General features: G+C 45.6%; 1 protein-coding gene across 1 annotated transcript in view; it reads right to left on the minus strand.

The window, feature by feature from the left end:
* COL23A1 (collagen type XXIII alpha 1 chain) overlaps positions 1–18,158 on the minus strand; it is a 184,165-nt gene that overhangs the window by 20,137 nt on the left and 145,870 nt on the right. Inside the window, exons 6-14 of the mRNA XM_085073631.1 lie at positions 12,979–13,005; positions 11,152–11,178; positions 10,502–10,528; positions 4,473–4,589; positions 3,983–4,018; positions 3,457–3,483; positions 3,016–3,042; positions 1,866–1,910; positions 1,232–1,294 (exon numbers count right to left, since the gene is read on the minus strand). Coding sequence (XP_084929757.1) covers positions 1,232–1,294; positions 1,866–1,910; positions 3,016–3,042; positions 3,457–3,483; positions 3,983–4,018; positions 4,473–4,589; positions 10,502–10,528; positions 11,152–11,178; positions 12,979–13,005 — 396 coding nt within the window. The remainder of the gene's footprint in view (positions 1–1,231; positions 1,295–1,865; positions 1,911–3,015; positions 3,043–3,456; positions 3,484–3,982; positions 4,019–4,472; positions 4,590–10,501; positions 10,529–11,151; positions 11,179–12,978; positions 13,006–18,158) is intronic.

Consider the following 18,158-nt stretch of genomic DNA (forward strand, 5'->3'; position numbering starts at 1 on the left):
AAGAGACCGAGGAAAACATAGAATATTTATCTTAAAAATACTATATTCACCTACAAAGATGTGCTTTGGATTCAGAAAAAGTATGACACCAACAAGGGACTGCTTTTTCCCAGCACAAAATAGATTTCACCTGAGGGCAAATATATTTTGCAAAGAACAATGTTGTCGTAACAACAAGAGAAGGTCTCGTTGCAAGGGGAGTGGAGTGGCCAGCTCTGGTCTGTGCTGCTCTCCAGCTCTTCTCCCTGCTCTGAGCTGCTGAGCTCCAGCTCTTTGTGCTGCTTCCACATGGCTCCCTTTGCTTTAGGCTCAGTTTTGCATGTGGAAAGTTTCAGCCAAGACGTTTAAACCATTTTCAAGGGTGAGCTTAAGGAAAACGTCTGTGCCAAATTGTTCCTTTTTTCCCCTCTTCTTTTTTACGTCCTCCCCTTCCCCTCCTTCTCATAACTTTCACTTTTTTTTTTTTTTTTAAAGTGGGAGAATTTTAAAAAGCCATAGTACTCTCACTGCAGTGACCTGAAATTCAGTTCAGGATTCAAAAGATGTCCTATTTGTTACACCCATGTTAAACCCCTTGCTGACCAAACTAAAGCTCTCCAAAAACTAAAAAATGGTAAAAATGTATAGAAAAAACCCCTAAATCCAACCAGAACTGCTACTATGATTCTAGAAAAACATTACTAAGGTTCACCAGAACCCACTTTCTTCCTCACACACACTTTCTTGCCCAATAAAGAACCACGACTCTTTGATACAGAAAATATTACTGCATCCAGATCCTATTAAATACAAAGCAGCTGAGGGGGTAAATAACAGCCCATGGATGCTGCCCAGGTCTCTCATCACCCTTTAACAAACTCAGACTGTCTAATTGCATCTCTCAGCAGTTTTGGAGGTCAGCAGGACAGGACAAGTCTTGGGGCTCTGAAGCAATGCCACAGCCATCAATAACACGGGATCAAAGTGTGATCAGAACTCTACCTCTTTTGAGGAAAAAAGCAGTTCAATGGAAAATGTGCAAGCAGATGACTTAAAAACTCTTAGACTGATCTCTGCTTGAAGCCAGCTTTCAGCAAATCACCAGGAAAAGGCAAAATACTCTTAACATCCCTTCTTTTGTGCCAGTTTTGGTATTTTATGAGCCTTTTAGAAGGCAAAGGCCTGAAACACCTCCTCAGCTGGAACCCTCTGCCTCAGCAATGCTGTGCCCAGAGCTCCAGCCTTTCTTTACCTTTAGCCCTGGGAAGCCATCTGTGCCATTCTCTCCCTTGGGACCCAGGCTTCCCTTTTCTCCCTGAAAACAAAGCAATTCAGACAAATGCTATACAGGACGGATGGAGAACAGATTTCTTCAGGTTATCATTCTCTTGATTTATCTTCATTTTACAAACGTGAGTGAGCAAAGCTCTGCTTTTAGCCACAAAACACATCACCTTGCCCAGGTGCAAATGGGGAGTTTTTGAGATAAAAATGAAGCTTTTGGATTCAACAGTTTGGCTGCAGGTGGTGTGTTTATCCCAAAACCAGAGCACAGAATAATAAAATCACAATGTTTTGTGTTGGAAGGGGTCTTGAAGATCATCCAGCACCAACCTCCTGCCATGGGCAGGGACACCTTCCACTATCCCAGGTTGCTCCAAGCCCCATCCAACCTGGCCTTGGACACTTCCAGAGATGAGGCATCCACAGCTGCTCTGGGAAACCTGTGCCAGTGCCTCTGCACCCTCACAGTTTCTTGATCTTTTTCCACACCAGGGGAGAAATGTGTTTCTCAGCCTGTCCCAGCTGGGATGTGGTGCCAAGGAACCAGACAGCCAAAGATGCTGCCCAACACATGCATTAGATGGACACAGAGCAGAAGGTACCTTAGGGCCCACAGGTCCTGGTTCCCCAGGGATTCCATCGTCACCCTGATGAAATAAAATATAAAAAGTGAAATACGCAGAGGTTGTACACACTTAGTACATTCCAACACATCATTTGGCCTCAGTGAGTGTTGCACAGACCACTCAGGTCTGCAGGAGACCAGGGGAGAGCTGCAGCAAGGAGCCCAGGAGGCTCCAGTATGGTCCTTTGCTCCCACCCAGCCCTGCCTCCCCCTCCCCTGCTCCTGGTGAGGTGGATGAGCATCTTCCAGACTTTGCTTACAGCAGGCAAAGGTCTGCTCCCCCCTTCAATAGAAACTAAACATTAAATCCCTTTAGGCTTTTTGGGTCCCCAAGACCTGCTGTAAGCTGCCACCCACCCTCATGGACTTGTTCTCAAGTCACCAACACCCTCTGCCAGGAGGGAATTTTCTGGTTTGGCTCGCTCTGCTTTGTTGTTCTCCTGGAGTAAAACCACTTCATAGGTGCTGAAGAGATTCATTTTACCAGCCAGTTATGACATTTTAAAGCTAAATTCTGGCCTGACAAACACCCATGGCCACACCTGTTTTGAGGCAAATCAATAAGAGGGAAAGGCTGGGCCCTGTCAGGGCTTTGACTTCATTTACAAGCAGTGATTTATCCACTTTTCAATGGCACCACTGGGAGGAAATGTGGAGAGCTTGGACATGTGAATCTCTCACAATCCTTAATGCCACACCCAAGCAGCATTCCTGGCCTCAGAGGGGGCATTTCCCACGGGGCTGCATGGTGATGGCCATCCCAGGAATTTCAAACCCACCCCAGAACCCCTGGGCAGAGCACATCCTCCAGGCACATCTCGGTGCATTGAATTGCTAGAGAGAAAGGGCTCAGGACCTACTGCTTTGCTTGGCATTTGCTGTTTCATTCTTTTGGGCAGATGTGGCTGCAGCTTGTGGCTCACTTGTGGCAATGAAAGCCAGGCTGCAGGCACAGCCATGCCCAGCTCCAGGATAGCGTGGGTGAGAAACTGAGGGAAAACAAGGGAAGGGTTGGTGTGGACAGCCCCGACCACAGCTTCTACACCAGTCTCTGGAAATGGCTTCCCCAGCCAAACAAAGAAAAAAAAATTAAAAAATAATAATTTAAAAATGAGTCACCATTTTACCTTTTTCCCTTGGACACCAGGTTCACCCTTCAGCAGCAATGTCAACAGAAGAGAAAGAAGTTTAGAGACATAAGCAAAAATAAGGCCAATTAAGTGGATAGTCCAAATTAGTTGTAAAATTAATTGTAAAATTAAAATACTTGTGCTGATCATATTTTTCCCCCTGAAATGCGAGAAAGCACATTCCCACAGCACAGCAGAATCCAGCCCCCTGCAGCTCCCTCCACCCCCATTTCCAGGTTTGAACAGGGGCAGTGGATGTGATATTGAGGCACTGACACATTCAGACACTTACAGCCCCAGTCAATGCCTTGGAATTTTATATCTGATATTAAAGATAAGTGCAAGCCAACTGCAAAATGCTTATTTTCATCCCCACCCCTCTTACTGCAGAGCATTATTTCAAAAATTCATGCTAAAATTAGACAGATTATTACTCACCTTTGGTCCTGGAGGTCCTCTGGCACCCTGTTGAATATAAGAGTGTTTGGTTGATTTGTTTGACAACAGGATAAAAACATTATAAGAGTACATTAATTCCATTTAAAAAAAAAAAAGACACAGATGTCAACTTCTTCCCTTACAAATACAGCTGTATTTGTTCTCTGTGCTCCAGTAAATAATATTCTTTTATGGCTCATGTATTTTATGTATAACAAGCACCTTTTTATCCAATGCAGACCTTAGCAAATTGGAGTTACAATGCCAGGTGGCCTCAGAGAGGCAGAAGTCAGGATAGAGGAGCACCACATCCCTCTGGCAGAGCCCAGGGCACAAAGCAACTCAGCCTCCTTTCTCCCCAGGGCACAGGTGGCCCTGGACAAACACCCATTTTAGGGCACTATCATTTCATGCAGGGCTTTTTTGGCCTCCATAAGCAATGACACAAACACGCTGGCTGCAGTGAGCTGCAGGGTGCTGTGCAGTGAGGGTGAGGCACACACAGATGCTTCTGGGCAATACTGACCATGGCTCCATCCTCTCCTGGCTCGCCTTTGAAACCCTGCAAAAAATAAAGAAGACCAACACTGAAACCATTACTCTCTCTCCAAAATGCTCAGCAATAATTTGCATATTCCACTTCATTATGCTTTAGTCTATTTTTTTTATTCAATAAATTGCTAGTGGTCTTCAGATTTGCAACAGGATGTCCAGGGGGTGCAGACTGGGGAAGAGATCTCCTGGCCCTTTGAGTTACAACAGCACCTGCAAATACATGCCCCAGGTCCAGCTCTTCGCTCCAAAACCTGACATGGAAAATCTTCTCCTGCTCCCTTCAACCCACAGCCCAGGCTTTGCTCCATGAACAGGAGCAAAGCTGTGGCTCAGGCTGAGGACCCAGGGGCTGTGGTGGCACCAGGGGAGGGGACACCAGGGAAGGGGACACCCTTCACCCTGCTGTCCCCCGTGGGGTGGAACTGCCTGGCATGTGCTCACTGTGCCTCTCCCATCCTTACAGGGGAGCCTGGAGGTCCTCTTGGGCCATCCTTTCCCGTGTCACCAGGAGGCCCCCGGGCACCTGGGGGTCCTGGCAGACCAGGGGGACCCCTGGCTCCATCTCGACCTTGGTCACCCTGGAAGAAGTTCACACAGACATGGTGAGGTGAAGCACTGTTGGCTGGTGGTCTCAGGGTGTCCACAACACATGCACTGCATTCCTGGCCACCAGCACCCTGACTCTGCTGTCCCAGAGGAATTTAACTGCAGCTTTCAACTGGGAAAGCTGAAAGTGAGCCCAAGTGGCCAATTTATGCCATTTGGGTCTGGTTCCTCAACCAGAATTGTGCTCAAAGCCTTCCAATGAGATTTAATCTCTTTAAGCCCTTACCCAGTGAATCTGCATGGAATTACTAAGTCAGGCCCACAACATGCTGGCAGGAGCATGCACACACTGCCACAGCTCAGTGCACCACACCACAAAACCACACCAAAAAAGGGGCAGTGCTTGGTCTCATCCTGTACACACAGCCAAGGTCACACATGAACATCCCAAGCTGCGTTTTGGGGACAGAGAACAAGCTGTGTCCCCGGGCTGGGCAGGTTTGGGGTGCCATTCCCAAGGGGAGCATCCCATGGGGCTCCAGGCTGGCTATCAGCTCCCCAGCAGCCACCCCAGCCCAGCCCTGGGGCAGTGGTTCAGCCCATCCATGCGGCTGCACAATGGGAAAGCCTCATGGAAAGGACCTCATAAATCTTCGAGCAACATCTGGCAGAGTCACCAGCGAGGCAGTGAGAGGGCTGGGTTTAATATGCAGTCCACTCTCGGATCAGGGACAAGTGTGGGATTTTTCAGAAGTCCTTAAGTGACTTAGCAGCACAAGTCCCATGGCCTTTCAACGAGATCTGGGCTCCTAAATCACTTGCATTGTTTTTAAAAAAAACCCAATTGCAAATGCTGAACACTGCAACCAATTATGGGAAGTTGAGTCTCCCACTGAATTTTTCCTAATGACAATGTCACATTTAGAGTTCAAGCATTTAGATTACTTTAGTTTTAATCCGTTTTATTTTACAATACCAACACTGTCCATATCAACATTTATAGGACTTTGCTGCTTGGTTCCCAAATCTCACAGAGAACCAAATGCTAAAATCTATTCATTTTACATCCCTATTTTGACAACACTTGCCCCCTAAATTCCAATGAGCTTTCACTCAAAGACACTCCCAACAAGCATCTCTGAACACAGCCATGATAGTAGCAATTTAAAATAGGAACAATGCACTATCAGCTAGAAAGAAAAAACAAAAGCAGCTCAGAAAATCACAACAAAGCAGTGGCAGCAGATTTGGTGTCTACCTTGAGCACTCGCCGGCTAAAGACAAGCTGATCATTAGCCAGAAATCCATGATTGAGGTGGGGAAAAACCATCTATATCCAGGGAAAGTGGAAGGCAGAAAAAGAAAGAGCAGCAGTTTAAGATGAAAGCACAGCAGAAGAGTTTTAAAGGCTGTAGAAATATATAACAATTTTTAAAAATATCTAGTTGATATGGTAGAAAGTAATAGCCAACAGTGGTGGTTTTAAGGTTCTGGATACACTGGAGCTTTGTGAGCAGGACACAGACTGAGGGAAAAAGTATTTTTTCACTAGTTTACTGCACAATAGGACATTCAAAGCAGATGGGGCAAGGATTGCCCTGCTGCAGAATAAAGAACATTATTCCAGTAAACCCCATAGGGGATGATATATCCCAGCACTTTCCTGAGAACAAATATTGTATTTCTTTTCAGAGGCTCAAATGAATACTGATGTATTCCCAGCCTGCAACTTGCAGATAAATCTCCCAGATTTATATGATGCAAAAACAATGTATTTAGACTGTGTCAGTAGTCATTGCTATTGTCTTTTAGCCTTTCCACTCATCTATCCAGGGAGAAGCAGCAAGACATTTCCTTTTCTCAGGACACCATGTGCATCTCCCTTTCCCCATCCACCCATCCCTGTGCACATCCACAGGAGAATCAAGAGGGTGGAGTGAAGCCACAAGAAGCCCTGTGGGAACACACAGCAAATCCTCCATGAGGATTTTTGGAAGTTCCTAAGGAACAAACCTCTTGCCCAAATTGCCAAGGAGCTTGATGATATATTTATTATAATAACAAATAACCCCAAACCTCAATTCTGGGGTAAATAATCCACTGGCAAAGCCACCTCCTGCCCAGCCTCCCAGCACAGATGTTTTAACATCCTTATGCCAAGAAGATGGGAAAAGTAAAGTCAGATAGACAAAACTAATCAACCCTAGAAAAAAAAAACCCTACCAAGATGAAGGGAGAAGTTTTAAGCTCCACACTCAGTTAAATGCAGCCAATTTTGGGAAGAGCAGCACTGAAATACTGAGAAATTGAAATTAATGGGGACACAGAACACTTGCACTTGGCCAGGTCCTCCAAATACTACAGAAACCACCAAAAAGACTCTAGTGAGAGCAAAGGGTTTTGTGGTAGACAGAAGGGACACAGTTTTATGGCTCATTATGTGCATAAAAATACACAAGAGCATAAAGTGGGATTTTCATAAAAGCCCACAGAGCAAAACATGAACTGAATTTTTTTCCTCATCCCTCAGACTGGTGAGCATCATCCAAATAAGCACATTCCAAGCCCAGCCCTATCTGTTTTAATGTAAAATAACAATCTGCATTTGCTCCAGGGCCAAACACACCATATCCCCCCCAAATCCAGCCATCACATGTTTAATTTTAAACAGCCCCTGTTACAGATGGGCCCATGAAAGGTGAACAGCCCTGAGGGATATTCAATAGAGAGACACCTTCCTTGTCTTCATCCTTGGTTCAAGAAACATCCAGGCCATAGAGAGCCAGGCTCCAGGAGAGAGGATAAGTATGATGGAGTAACATGTTTCTGCTCCACACTTCCCAAAGCATCTGGTTGCAAGGCACTGGGCTGACTGGCCATTGGGTCTGACCTCATGTAGCAATGGAATATTGCAGCACAGAAACCCTGAGCATTGCTAATTTCCAGCTTTAGAGTCCTCAATGTAGCCATTTCAGCATAACACTCCGAAGTAAGCAAATAATGAAATGAAAGTATCCATAGGTGTCTGCTGACTGTCACAGAGAGCCCTGCAGGTTGCTTCCTCTGCTGAGGTTTCATCTGCAGAGTGAGCTTGGCAAGCAGCTATAATTTTGCAGACAGCAAGAGAGAAAAAGTTCCTTTCATGCCTGCACTGTGTCTGCAGAGCTGGTTCAGCCACAGCAGCATTTTGGTTGCCAGCAGCTCAGGCTGCAGGAGATGCTGGAGCCATCTCCATCAGCACTGGCCATGGGCAAGCACATGCCACGTGGCCACTGCAGGCAGAGCATTTCTCTCAGCAGCTGAGGCTCATTTTCTCCCTCTGGAAAGCAAACCCTGTGTTGCTGCCACAGGATCTGTGCATCCAGATGTGCTGAGATTCCCCAACCCCATCGTTTGTCTGAACATCCCATCTGTCAGTGAGAACAAGATCACCCAGCTCTGTTCATAAATCCAGAGCAGTCAGCCCAGGCTGGCTCAGGAGCAAGTCAGGCTCACCAAGCCAGTCCTTTCCAGGGTGCAGCAATGGATTGGATTGGGAGAGAGAAGCACAAATATCAGGGCACAGCACCCCCAGCCTTGGCAGCATCCTGCTTCAGCTCTATCCTCCCCAGAGCACAGGGGATCTCTTATTGATTTATCCCTCTAAATACACTTGCATGCATTCTGTCAGTATATTTGGGCACATTCATTCTCTATCCTGAGCAGGTGAGGCAGCACAGCATTCTCCCTCATGCTGGTACAAGAATGAGCATTCAGTGATTAAGACAACCCAATGTGATCTCCTTCCTCAGCTTTCCAAAATCACCCTCCAGCATCTCCCACCAGGCACACTCACACGTTTAATAATCTCTATTTTCATCCACAATGGCGGCAGGTGTTTATTGCAAACAGAGAAGCAGTGCAGAGATGAACTTATTCAGCAGCTAATCCCTAATTGCCAACACCTCCTTCCCACCACAGACAGCCCCTCCTCAGCCACCCCAAGGATTGTTCTCTTAAAATCCATCTTTCCTAATGGCAGTGTTTCAGTGGTCACTGACACACTCTATCCCCTCTCCACCACCCATGGATGTGAACATTTACAAGGAAGAAGGCACTGGATATAATCCTAGTTATTTATCTTCCCATTGAGGCAGTGAGTTGCATTGACACATTTTTCAAAATTAGCTAAACTAAGCCACCACTGAAACTTGAGGAATAAGATAGATTAAATTCAGTTATTTGGACCAGATGGTATCAAGAAGTTTTGCCTCCTATTCACAACCCTGAGTGTCTGGAGACACAAAGGAAGCTATTTTCAAAGTCAGGCACCTGTTTTTAGGTCTACTTGTGCATGGTTCTGCCAGGCTCGTTTCTCTTTTCTCTCCCAAATTGTTTTTGAGCCTTACACAAAGGCTCAAAACCATTTGAGCCTCTCAAATGTGCAAAATTTCTCACCATTGTGCAAAAAGTCATAAATAAATCAAAAACTATAGCAAAATCCGGACAAGTGCACATCAGGACAAAAAAAAAAAAAAAACCAACAAAAAACAAACAAACAAACAAAAAAAAAAACCAAAAAGACCACAAACCCAAAAAGCCAGAACATTTTTCTTGGTAGATGAAAACACAGGACAAGAGTTACCTTGAGAGCTATCACCTGCAAGTCCAGACAGAGCTTGTCCCAGAGCATGTCCTGCAGCAGGAGGTGAGTTCTGCAGTATCCAGCAGCACAGAGCCTTTGGAGCCTGAGCAGCACCTCCTCTGAGCAGCATCTCCTGAGCCACCAGCCCCAAAGTCATCCACAGCCCCAGCCAAGGAGTGAAAACTCATGTCCCTGTGCTGCTGAATCACCTCTTAAAGCCTCTTCTGAGTACATGGGTGGGTTCTTAGACAAAGTGAGACCTTACTCTGAGCCCCTCCTTAGCTGTAAATCGATCTGAAAAATTTTAGGGGCTCTCTGAGCCCCGGGGTGACAATTCCAAACACACCCAAGGCATTTGGGAACTGCTTCAGAATATGACACCAGCTTCATAAAGTGATTTTACAACCTCCAGGGGAAAGAAGAACGAATGTCTCTGAGGCATCTCTGCCTGACATTAACCACTTGTGTCCTGGTTATGTTTCCAGCAATGCCCCCTGACCCCACCAGCCAGCTCTGGGGTGTCAGCTCCAAATCTGTCTCCTACAGGGACCTGTGCACCAGGATTCCAACACATCCCCACAATGGGGTTTCCAGCAGGTGCCCAAAACCCACAGCCAGCCACACCTCAGAAACACCTCTGTGACAGAGCCCACACCTCGTGGTGAAACCTCCCACCTCGTCCCCAACGTGGCCACATTCCCCTTGTGTCCCATGGACAACTGTCTTGATGACTTCAGTAAATCTCAACTTCATGTAGCTCCACGAGAGCCATTTCTGCAAAACTGTTAATTTCTGCATGCTATAGCCAAGAGTTTTCCCTCAACATACAGTTACTTTAAAGCCTTTCTTTCCAAAGGCAGCCTGGATATCACCCACATGCCATCCTGCTCGCAGGTGGGGAGTTCAGCAAGGGAGGAGGAACATTCCACCCTGCATAGCACTGTGCTGGATCTCTCCTTGGGACACCAGGTCCTACCCCACATCCTGGTGCTCCAATCCCAACAAATAAGGAGCACAGCCTCAAGAGAAACTTCAAGAGAGACATGGAGTCTGTCTGTGACACTGGAGGAGGAAATCAGGGAGAAGAAGGAACTTCACAGAAGTAAAACCCTTCATGGGACAGCCAAAGGTCTTCAATTCCTTTTTCTTTATGGCCAAATTTAGGAAAACCACAGCCACAAAGAGCTCCAAAGGCAAAATTAAACACTTCCACAACTGTTACCATATTGTTTGCAGCAAGGCTGCACAAAGCTTTGTTTTGAGAAGTGACTAAACCCAACCAGAATTTTAAATAAATCAACCTGATGTGTCACTACTTACCCTTGGGCCAATGTCTCCTGCTTCCCCCTGCAAATCAGGAAAAACAGGAAAGGGTTAGAGTTCAAATGCCAGCCCTCAAGGACTGAGCACAGGGTCAGCTGGACATGGGTACAGCCCACAAGGGAAGTGGCAAGAGCCCTATTGCTTAATGTATCTAAAATGAAGGAGGAGAAGATTTCAAGACAACACAATAGGGAAAGATTCTGCCCTGGCAGGCGATAAATCAGACAATAAATCAGAAATAGCAGTTTGTTTCCAACTCTAAGGCTCCCCTAGCAACTGCTTATGTCCTTCACATGTGAAAATTAACTTCACTTTCAGTAATGACCTTCTTTGGCTGCTCTGATTTCACGGGTGTCATGCAAACACAGAGCGATGGAGCCCAGATCTCTTGGAGGAATGAATAGAGTTTCATGGCACTCTCATGACCCTTAGGGGGTTACCAGAGCCCTACAGCATGGGTGAGCTTTAACACCATACTTGTTCCTCCCACTTTTCTGCAAGTCTTCCTGCCCTCCTCTTCCTGGGGCTTTTCCAAGAGCAATGTGAGAACCCACTCTCCACATCCCAACAAAACCCTGCTGGGATATTGGGGTAACCCAGGATGTACAATGGCTTCCCTAAAAGCCACATGTTAATGCAGCCTTTACCTTTTCCCCTTTTGGTCCTGGAGGTCCCTGGAAACACATAAGAAAGATCCAAGTTAAGGAACAGCAGAATCATCAATGCACACGATATTAAAAACAAGGAGATTGTGTTCAGCAATTCACACACCTAAGCCACATTCTCTATTATTTTAAGGAATACATGGTACTATTTTAAGTTGTGCAGTGCTTGACATGAGCAACACTCTCCCAAAAGCACCCCTGAGGTCCTGCCTGCTCCTGCCAGGACAGAGTATGGAGAAGGACCAGAGCAGGGCAGGCAGTGTGACAGCAGCTCTCCAGCACGTGACTCTAAATAGATGCAAAAGATATCTCGAGGTACTAAATCACTTCTAAAAAAACACATGCTCAGCATATCATTACAACAATTATACATCTGTTTGAAATAAACAAGGAGGACGGGCTGCTTTCTTTGGCCTCTTTGCTGAAGGCATCATTCATCTTCCCTCTGAGCAGCTGTCTGTAACAGGCAGGCAGAGACACTGCAGCCCAGAGAGAGCCTGAGAGCAGCACTTTGATGTGTCTGCTGTGCCTTTGCCTCCCAGCACCAAACCTTGGTGCCAATTCAGAGTGTGCTGGAGTGGGACCAGTGGGATGCAGTGGGGAAGGTCAGCAGAGAGGCTTGGTGGCAGCAGGATCTGCATCCCCACACTGCCTCCCTCCCCTGCTTGTCTCTGAGCAAGGCTGCTGGGCCCTTCCTGCCATGGAAGAGATCATGAACACTCTGGTTTGAGCCTGGCTGTGTGATAAGTTTGCTTTGTCACTGAGATTTCCCCTGCCTGGCAGTAGCACCCCAGCCTGGGCTGCAGGGCTGCTCTCTGGGGTCTGACTGCACTCCCAGCAGGAGCTTTTGCTGATGAAAGCCAAGCCCTGGGCACCAGACTGGGAGCTGGCCCTTCCTTCTTTTCTTGTCTAATGCTTTATTTCTAGATTTTATTCACATTTGTTATCCTCAGGGTTAGGATAAAAACCAACCACAGCAATGTACAGCTATCACAACACACTCCCTGACTGGATAGAAATGAGTTTCTGGAGTAGCTTTTCAATTGCAAACATGGAATGATTTCTACCCACTTTGAAATCCCTCTTGGTTTAGGATCAGAATTTAAAAAAGATTTCATGTGGGGTGAAGTGAAGGTGGTGGAAGAGAATGGTGTTTGGAGACAAAATATGGAGCTGTGACCTTCTGAAGGAACCATTCAGTGGAAGGAATCAGAGCTGGCTAGGATTCAATTAGCATAAAAATAAAGTCTGGGTTTCTGTAAAATAGAGGAAAGAATGAAGCACCTGAATATCCAAAGGGCTTCCAAGCAAGAATGAAGTCAAGAACACAGCTCATAAATTAATCCAATCTGTTCCAAAAACCATTGCACGGATGCTGGGCACCCTCAAGCAGTTCCCAGCTCAGGTTCTTTGGAGGAAAATGGAACCCGCTTTGGGATCAATTATTTTTATGGTATCACTCTGTAGTGCCAGGAGCACACAACCAAGATCAGACTTTGCTCTTTGAGTGTGCTACTGGAGTTTATTCCCCAAATTTGGCCTGATGCCCATCTGCAGTCTGTGCTTGCTGAGCTGGCGCAAGAGGGGAAGAAGCAGCTGAGATGAACTGACAGGTAAAGAAAATTTCACCTCCAGCTGTGCTGGACAGCCCTGGCTCAGAATTCAAACTTGCATGGAATAATTTTCCCAAGCAGAATTTTCTCTCCTAAACATATGTAGCGATAAATGAGCAATAGTTGAGATATTGCCTGTTTATTGTGGAGCAGCATGAACAAAGACATGTTATACTTGGCACTTAGTGCTACTTACTGGTTTGCCATCCAAGCCAAGAGGCCCCTGGAAAAGGAAGGAAAAGAGAGCATTAGTAAAAAAATAAAATTAATTTACAAATATAGCAATATCAAGCATACTCTGAAAGAGACTCTACTTAAAGTACAACCTTTGGCTATGATTCTATGATTTACCTAATCCTTCATCCATGCAATCCAGCAGGAAGGTTTCACAGAGGTACAGTAAGAGGCATCAAACATTTGCAGAGTGTGAAAGGAAGCGACAGGATTAGTGACAGGGATAAGGTGACACTGCTCTGGCACTTCTCTTGGGACTCCCTGAGGTTTTTAAAGCCAAAAACAGCAGCAGCAAAACATGCCTGATTTGGTTAAACTGAGCAGATCCACGAGCGATTCACATCGACCTTGGATCTGAACCATTTATTTTTGCTAAAGCACTTGGTTATCCCAGTTCTTCCCTGGCTCTTCTGTTTCTAGGGTTGCTGCATTGATATGGAAAATGGTTAATCCCCTAGCATTTCTGGCATTTAAGCCCTTAATTAACACCAAACCAGTGAGTGTGTTGGGCCAAAGGAAACCTTGCTTTTGATAAGGGATGTGTGGAGGGAGGAAGCACAGGTGCTCTGAGGCCAAAGCTGCCCTGTCACCTGCTGGAGCTTGGGAATGAAGACACATGTGAGTTACTGTGAATCCCAGAAAAACTGCATTTCCCACCCACGAAATTAAGAACTTTCCTCACTGAAGCCCAAAGAAGGCTCAGCCCTTCTGAGGAGGCACAGCACGATGGCTGTGAGTCAGCAAAGCCCTCAGTGACCTGCAGTCACCCCCAGATTTCCAGCGTGTGCTCTGTGGGGTGAGGATTCTCTCTGGTGGCCATCCCTGTGGCAAAGCCTGGCCCAGCACCACAGCACAGCCAGCTGCTGCTCTGGTGAGCCCAACCCCACCCCAGCCCTGCTCTTGTCACTGCCTGTGGAACATTCAAGGGCTCCACCTGCAAAGCTGTGCCTTGGGATCATCAGCCCTGCTCCCTGCTCCACCTGCCCTGCACAGCCAGGGCAATGTGCACATCCTCCTCCCAGCGTGGTGGGATAAACACCTCCCACATTACAGCCAAAGCAGATGGAGTTTGGACATGGTATGACACAATTCTAAAACACCAAAGCTCTCTGTATTTCTCAGGGAACTGATTAGAGGGAGTCTTTTTGAGTTTACCTTACAACTGTGATGGGGAAATCGAGCAAAAGAGATAAAGATGGAGCAAGAGGAGGCCAATGGCTGCATTAAAAAGGGAATCCTTCCAGCTCACAGCCTTTGATAAGGAATAAATCGTGGCTATGCCACTGGGGCCTGGAATATGAAACTCTGGGGAGCACAGCTCTGTGAGGAAAAAGAGGTAAACCCAGATGATTGAACCCTGGGCAGGTCAGCAGTACCTGGGTTATAAAGGCTCGGGGACCTGTACAAGAGTTCACTTGAAAATAAATGGGGATTTCTTTACACACATGAGAGATCCGAAGTGATCAAACACAGATTATATTCTTCACCTGATGTGTATTTTTTTCTCATAAGGAACCATCAGTGCACCACAGCAACACTGTGGTAATGAAAAATATAAATAAAACAGTAGTGTGTGTTAATTGCAGGTCACAATCAAACTACCCTGACACCTCCCCCATACTTTATCTCACCTCTGTTACTTAGATTCTAAAACCTGGGAACAGAATCAAGTTCATGAAGCTTCCTTCCTGAAACTATGATTGTTTGAGGTGATTTGTCTGAAGCTCCTGATGCAAGTCCCTGACTTCCAGAGGACAAGACGTGGGATCTGAGCAGAGAACTGGCAGCACATTCAACTTCTCAGAGGAGTAGAAGTCCCAGAATTTTTTTTTTTTTGTTTAAATATAAAATGCCAGTTCTTCAGCTTTTAGCTATTCTTGTATCAGTCCACAAAGAGACATCCAGAAGGAAAAACAATGGCCTATTCAAAAGATGTTTGAGGGAAAGCATTTAATGCTCAAGAGAAACAATATCCATCAGGGCTCCAAAGGGGCTCTTGGCCAGCCACAGCACTGAATGGACAAGACTAACACAGGCTTTTAAATGTCTTGTTGGTCTGGGCTGGGGATTTAATTCACTCTGCTCTACCTGCCCAGCCAAATGTCTGTGTGAGCAAGGCAGGGTTCCCAAGAGCAGCCGGGGGATTTCATGGGTAGAGTAGGAGAGAGTATCTGAAATCTGGGCTGCCTGACTTGACTGTCTGCAACTCTCAGTACTGTTGAGATCGTCATTGTCTTTTATTTGAATTCTCCTCCATGTCATTTTAATTAGAGATGAAGCAATCTCTAATTTATTTGATAAACAAGGAACAGGAAAACAACAAGTAACCCTCTATTACCCCACTCAAAAATCATATTGATGGAAGTTATCACTTTGAAGGGATAAAAATCACTCCCACTGAATCAATCAATCAATCAATCAATGAGAGTTTTCTGGACATCCCAAGCAGTAGAAAGCATCACAGTGGCTTTAGGCTGTGCTTTTTGTTCAGGGAGAAATTTCACTTGCGTCTCACCCACTCTTGATCAGAGTCCTTTGCTCTAAATCACACACACAGTGATCACACTTCACACAGCCCACTGCTCACTGCATCAAGGGGGGATGAAATTTCTGCCTAGGACAAACCTGATGCTTTAAGACAAGGTAGAGGGAAAATTCAATCAGCTTCCCCCAAAACATAGCTCTGGCCAAAACCATCCCTGCACTGGCCAAGTGGGACAAAATGCATCCATCATGGGTGCTTCAAAGAAGACAACACAGTTGGAATCCTTGCTGGTAACCAACTCACATCTCATTTTCTGACCTCACACCAGTCAGGACCAGCTGTGCTCAGCACCTGCCCAAACCAGTTCTCCCCACCCCATTTGGGATACCCTCCCCATTAGAAAAGAAAAATGGTTGTTGTCAGTTTCATAAAAGAAATACATCTGCAACATCTGTCTGGAGCCCTCAGGTTGCTGTGGCAGGAGGAGCTGGGTTAGTGGGAGAGCTGGTGACACAGAGCAGAGGTGAGAGATGGTTTCACCCCTCACAAAGAGCAACACAGGCACAGGTGTTCCTGTAGGAATAATGATCCATGGGGAGCCAGTGTGCATCTCCCTGACATCACCTGGCTGAGGACATTATTGAGATAATGATATATATTTTATGGTATATATTAATTATATATTATATAGTTACACCTTGATGCTAGAATGCAGACATGGGTCAGATAAGATGTTGAAGCTGGAGCAGAGCTTTTTACTACATCATATAGTGTTGATGCATGCCTTGGTTTTGCCACACAACATTTCAACTTCAGAGTAAGGGGGGATATTCAGATACATTTTAAAACAAGTTCCGATATATTTTTCATTTTGTTTCACAGTAGAAGCTCAGAAGCCTTGAGATACAGCACCAAAAATGCCACCTCTCATTCCAAAAGTGAGATTCACCCATTGCTGAGATCAGCTGAAGGCTTGAGAACAGTTTTGAGCTCACCAAACAGGGAAGATGTGGAAGCTCTGGTTCACACATAAAAGCTCTTCCAACAAATAAATAAATAAATAACGAGCATTTCCCACGTCCATCACTCACCTCTGGCTCAGAGCAAGCCGAGGTGCCAGCCTGGCTACCTGGCCCTCTGCCCTCCCTGCAGTGCCCTCCCTGCTGCTGGCAGGGATGGCCTCACTCTACCAGTGCTAAAGGAGTTTTAAGGGGGGGAAATAGTGAAAACAAAGCCAGAGATTATTACGAGGACAATCCCTCTGAGTTGTGAAATCTTCTCTCATGGTTATTTTTAATGTTTCCTGCTCTGCTAAAAATTAGCACAGGGGTCGGAAGGAACCCTGCAGCCAAATTTTGACAAATTCAAAGGGCTGCCTCTCCATGTCTGTCTCTGTGGTTTCAAAAACGGGTAGAATCTTATATTTTAAGGGATGAACAAAAGAGCATGGCAATATTTTAGTGTCCCTGCAAAGGGCCCTGGGTCACCTGCAGCACAGCCAGGGAACAGAGGCCATCCCCTCGTATAGCCATGCAGTAAATCCTCGTGGGCAGGACAGAGTCTGCTGGCCATGCGGTTCCTCAGCACATTTTTGTGTGAGAAGAAAGCTCTGGCAAAAGCTGTGGCCAAGCTTGTCCTGCCAGGCCTGTCACAAGGAAAGTGGAGGAAGGCAGCCAGGTTGCTGTGGCTGCTCCCAGCTTCCTAGTTGAAGGGAAAGGGGAGAAAAGGGACTGAGAAATAAAAAATGAATGTGAGTCCTCTAAACAACAGCTGAGAATCACTAGCATTAGCTGTGAATAAACTGAGTCCAAGAGACTTGCTCTGGGATGTCTCCTCATGCCCAGCTGCTGCTATCCCTCTGCCCTCCCTGAAGACCTCAGTGCAGAAGGATCAGAAACCCTTATAAAATAATAAATTTCTACTCCATCCAATACCACCTCTGCTGCACTATTAATTTACCCTTTCCAATGCATTTAAATACATTATTTAATTCATTTGGTCTTATTGTTTATTATTTATAATGCTAAATAAATTTATTACTTCATTTAAAAACTTGTGAAGAGCATGAATTTGGTGATATAAGTAATTACCCAAGCACACACCACTCACTGCTGTGAGCCTGGAGAGGTCCTGGGTGGGAGGTTGCTCCCTCATCTGCCCTGACTTCTGAGTCCCTGGTGTAAGACCCCAAAGTCATGTCAGTCTGCAGCATGACACAACATTGGAAACATTCCTACCAGGAGCTGTCATGTTGAAGCATTAAGGTCATTTATATCGTGATAGTTTCACGTTTAATGTTTTATAGCATGGAAGGCAAACTCAATGGGATGGGGTTGATGCACAGGGGACAGCACTACACTTAAAAATAAATATTTTTTAAGCATGAACATGATTATCAACAAACCTTTGCTAACAATTTTCCCTGTTTCTTTGTTTGCAAAAAAACTATTTCAGTACTGTCCAACATAAATTCTCCTTTGCTCCACGACTACAAACCGGAAACTCAGTTTTCCATTACTAGATGATAGCTTTTGCATTGTTACAAAAAAAAACCAAAAACCAAAACCAAACAGCTTCTACAATTTTCTAACAAGCACTAAACAGCAACGTTGATGAGACATGATTACTTTTTAAAGTTTGCAAGACTAATTGTTTCC

Source organism: Lichenostomus cassidix, chromosome 13 (genome assembly GCF_008360975.1).
Source record: "Lichenostomus cassidix isolate B80296 chromosome 13, HeHo_3.0, whole genome shotgun sequence".
Lineage (NCBI taxonomy): Eukaryota > Metazoa > Chordata > Aves > Passeriformes > Meliphagidae > Lichenostomus > Lichenostomus cassidix.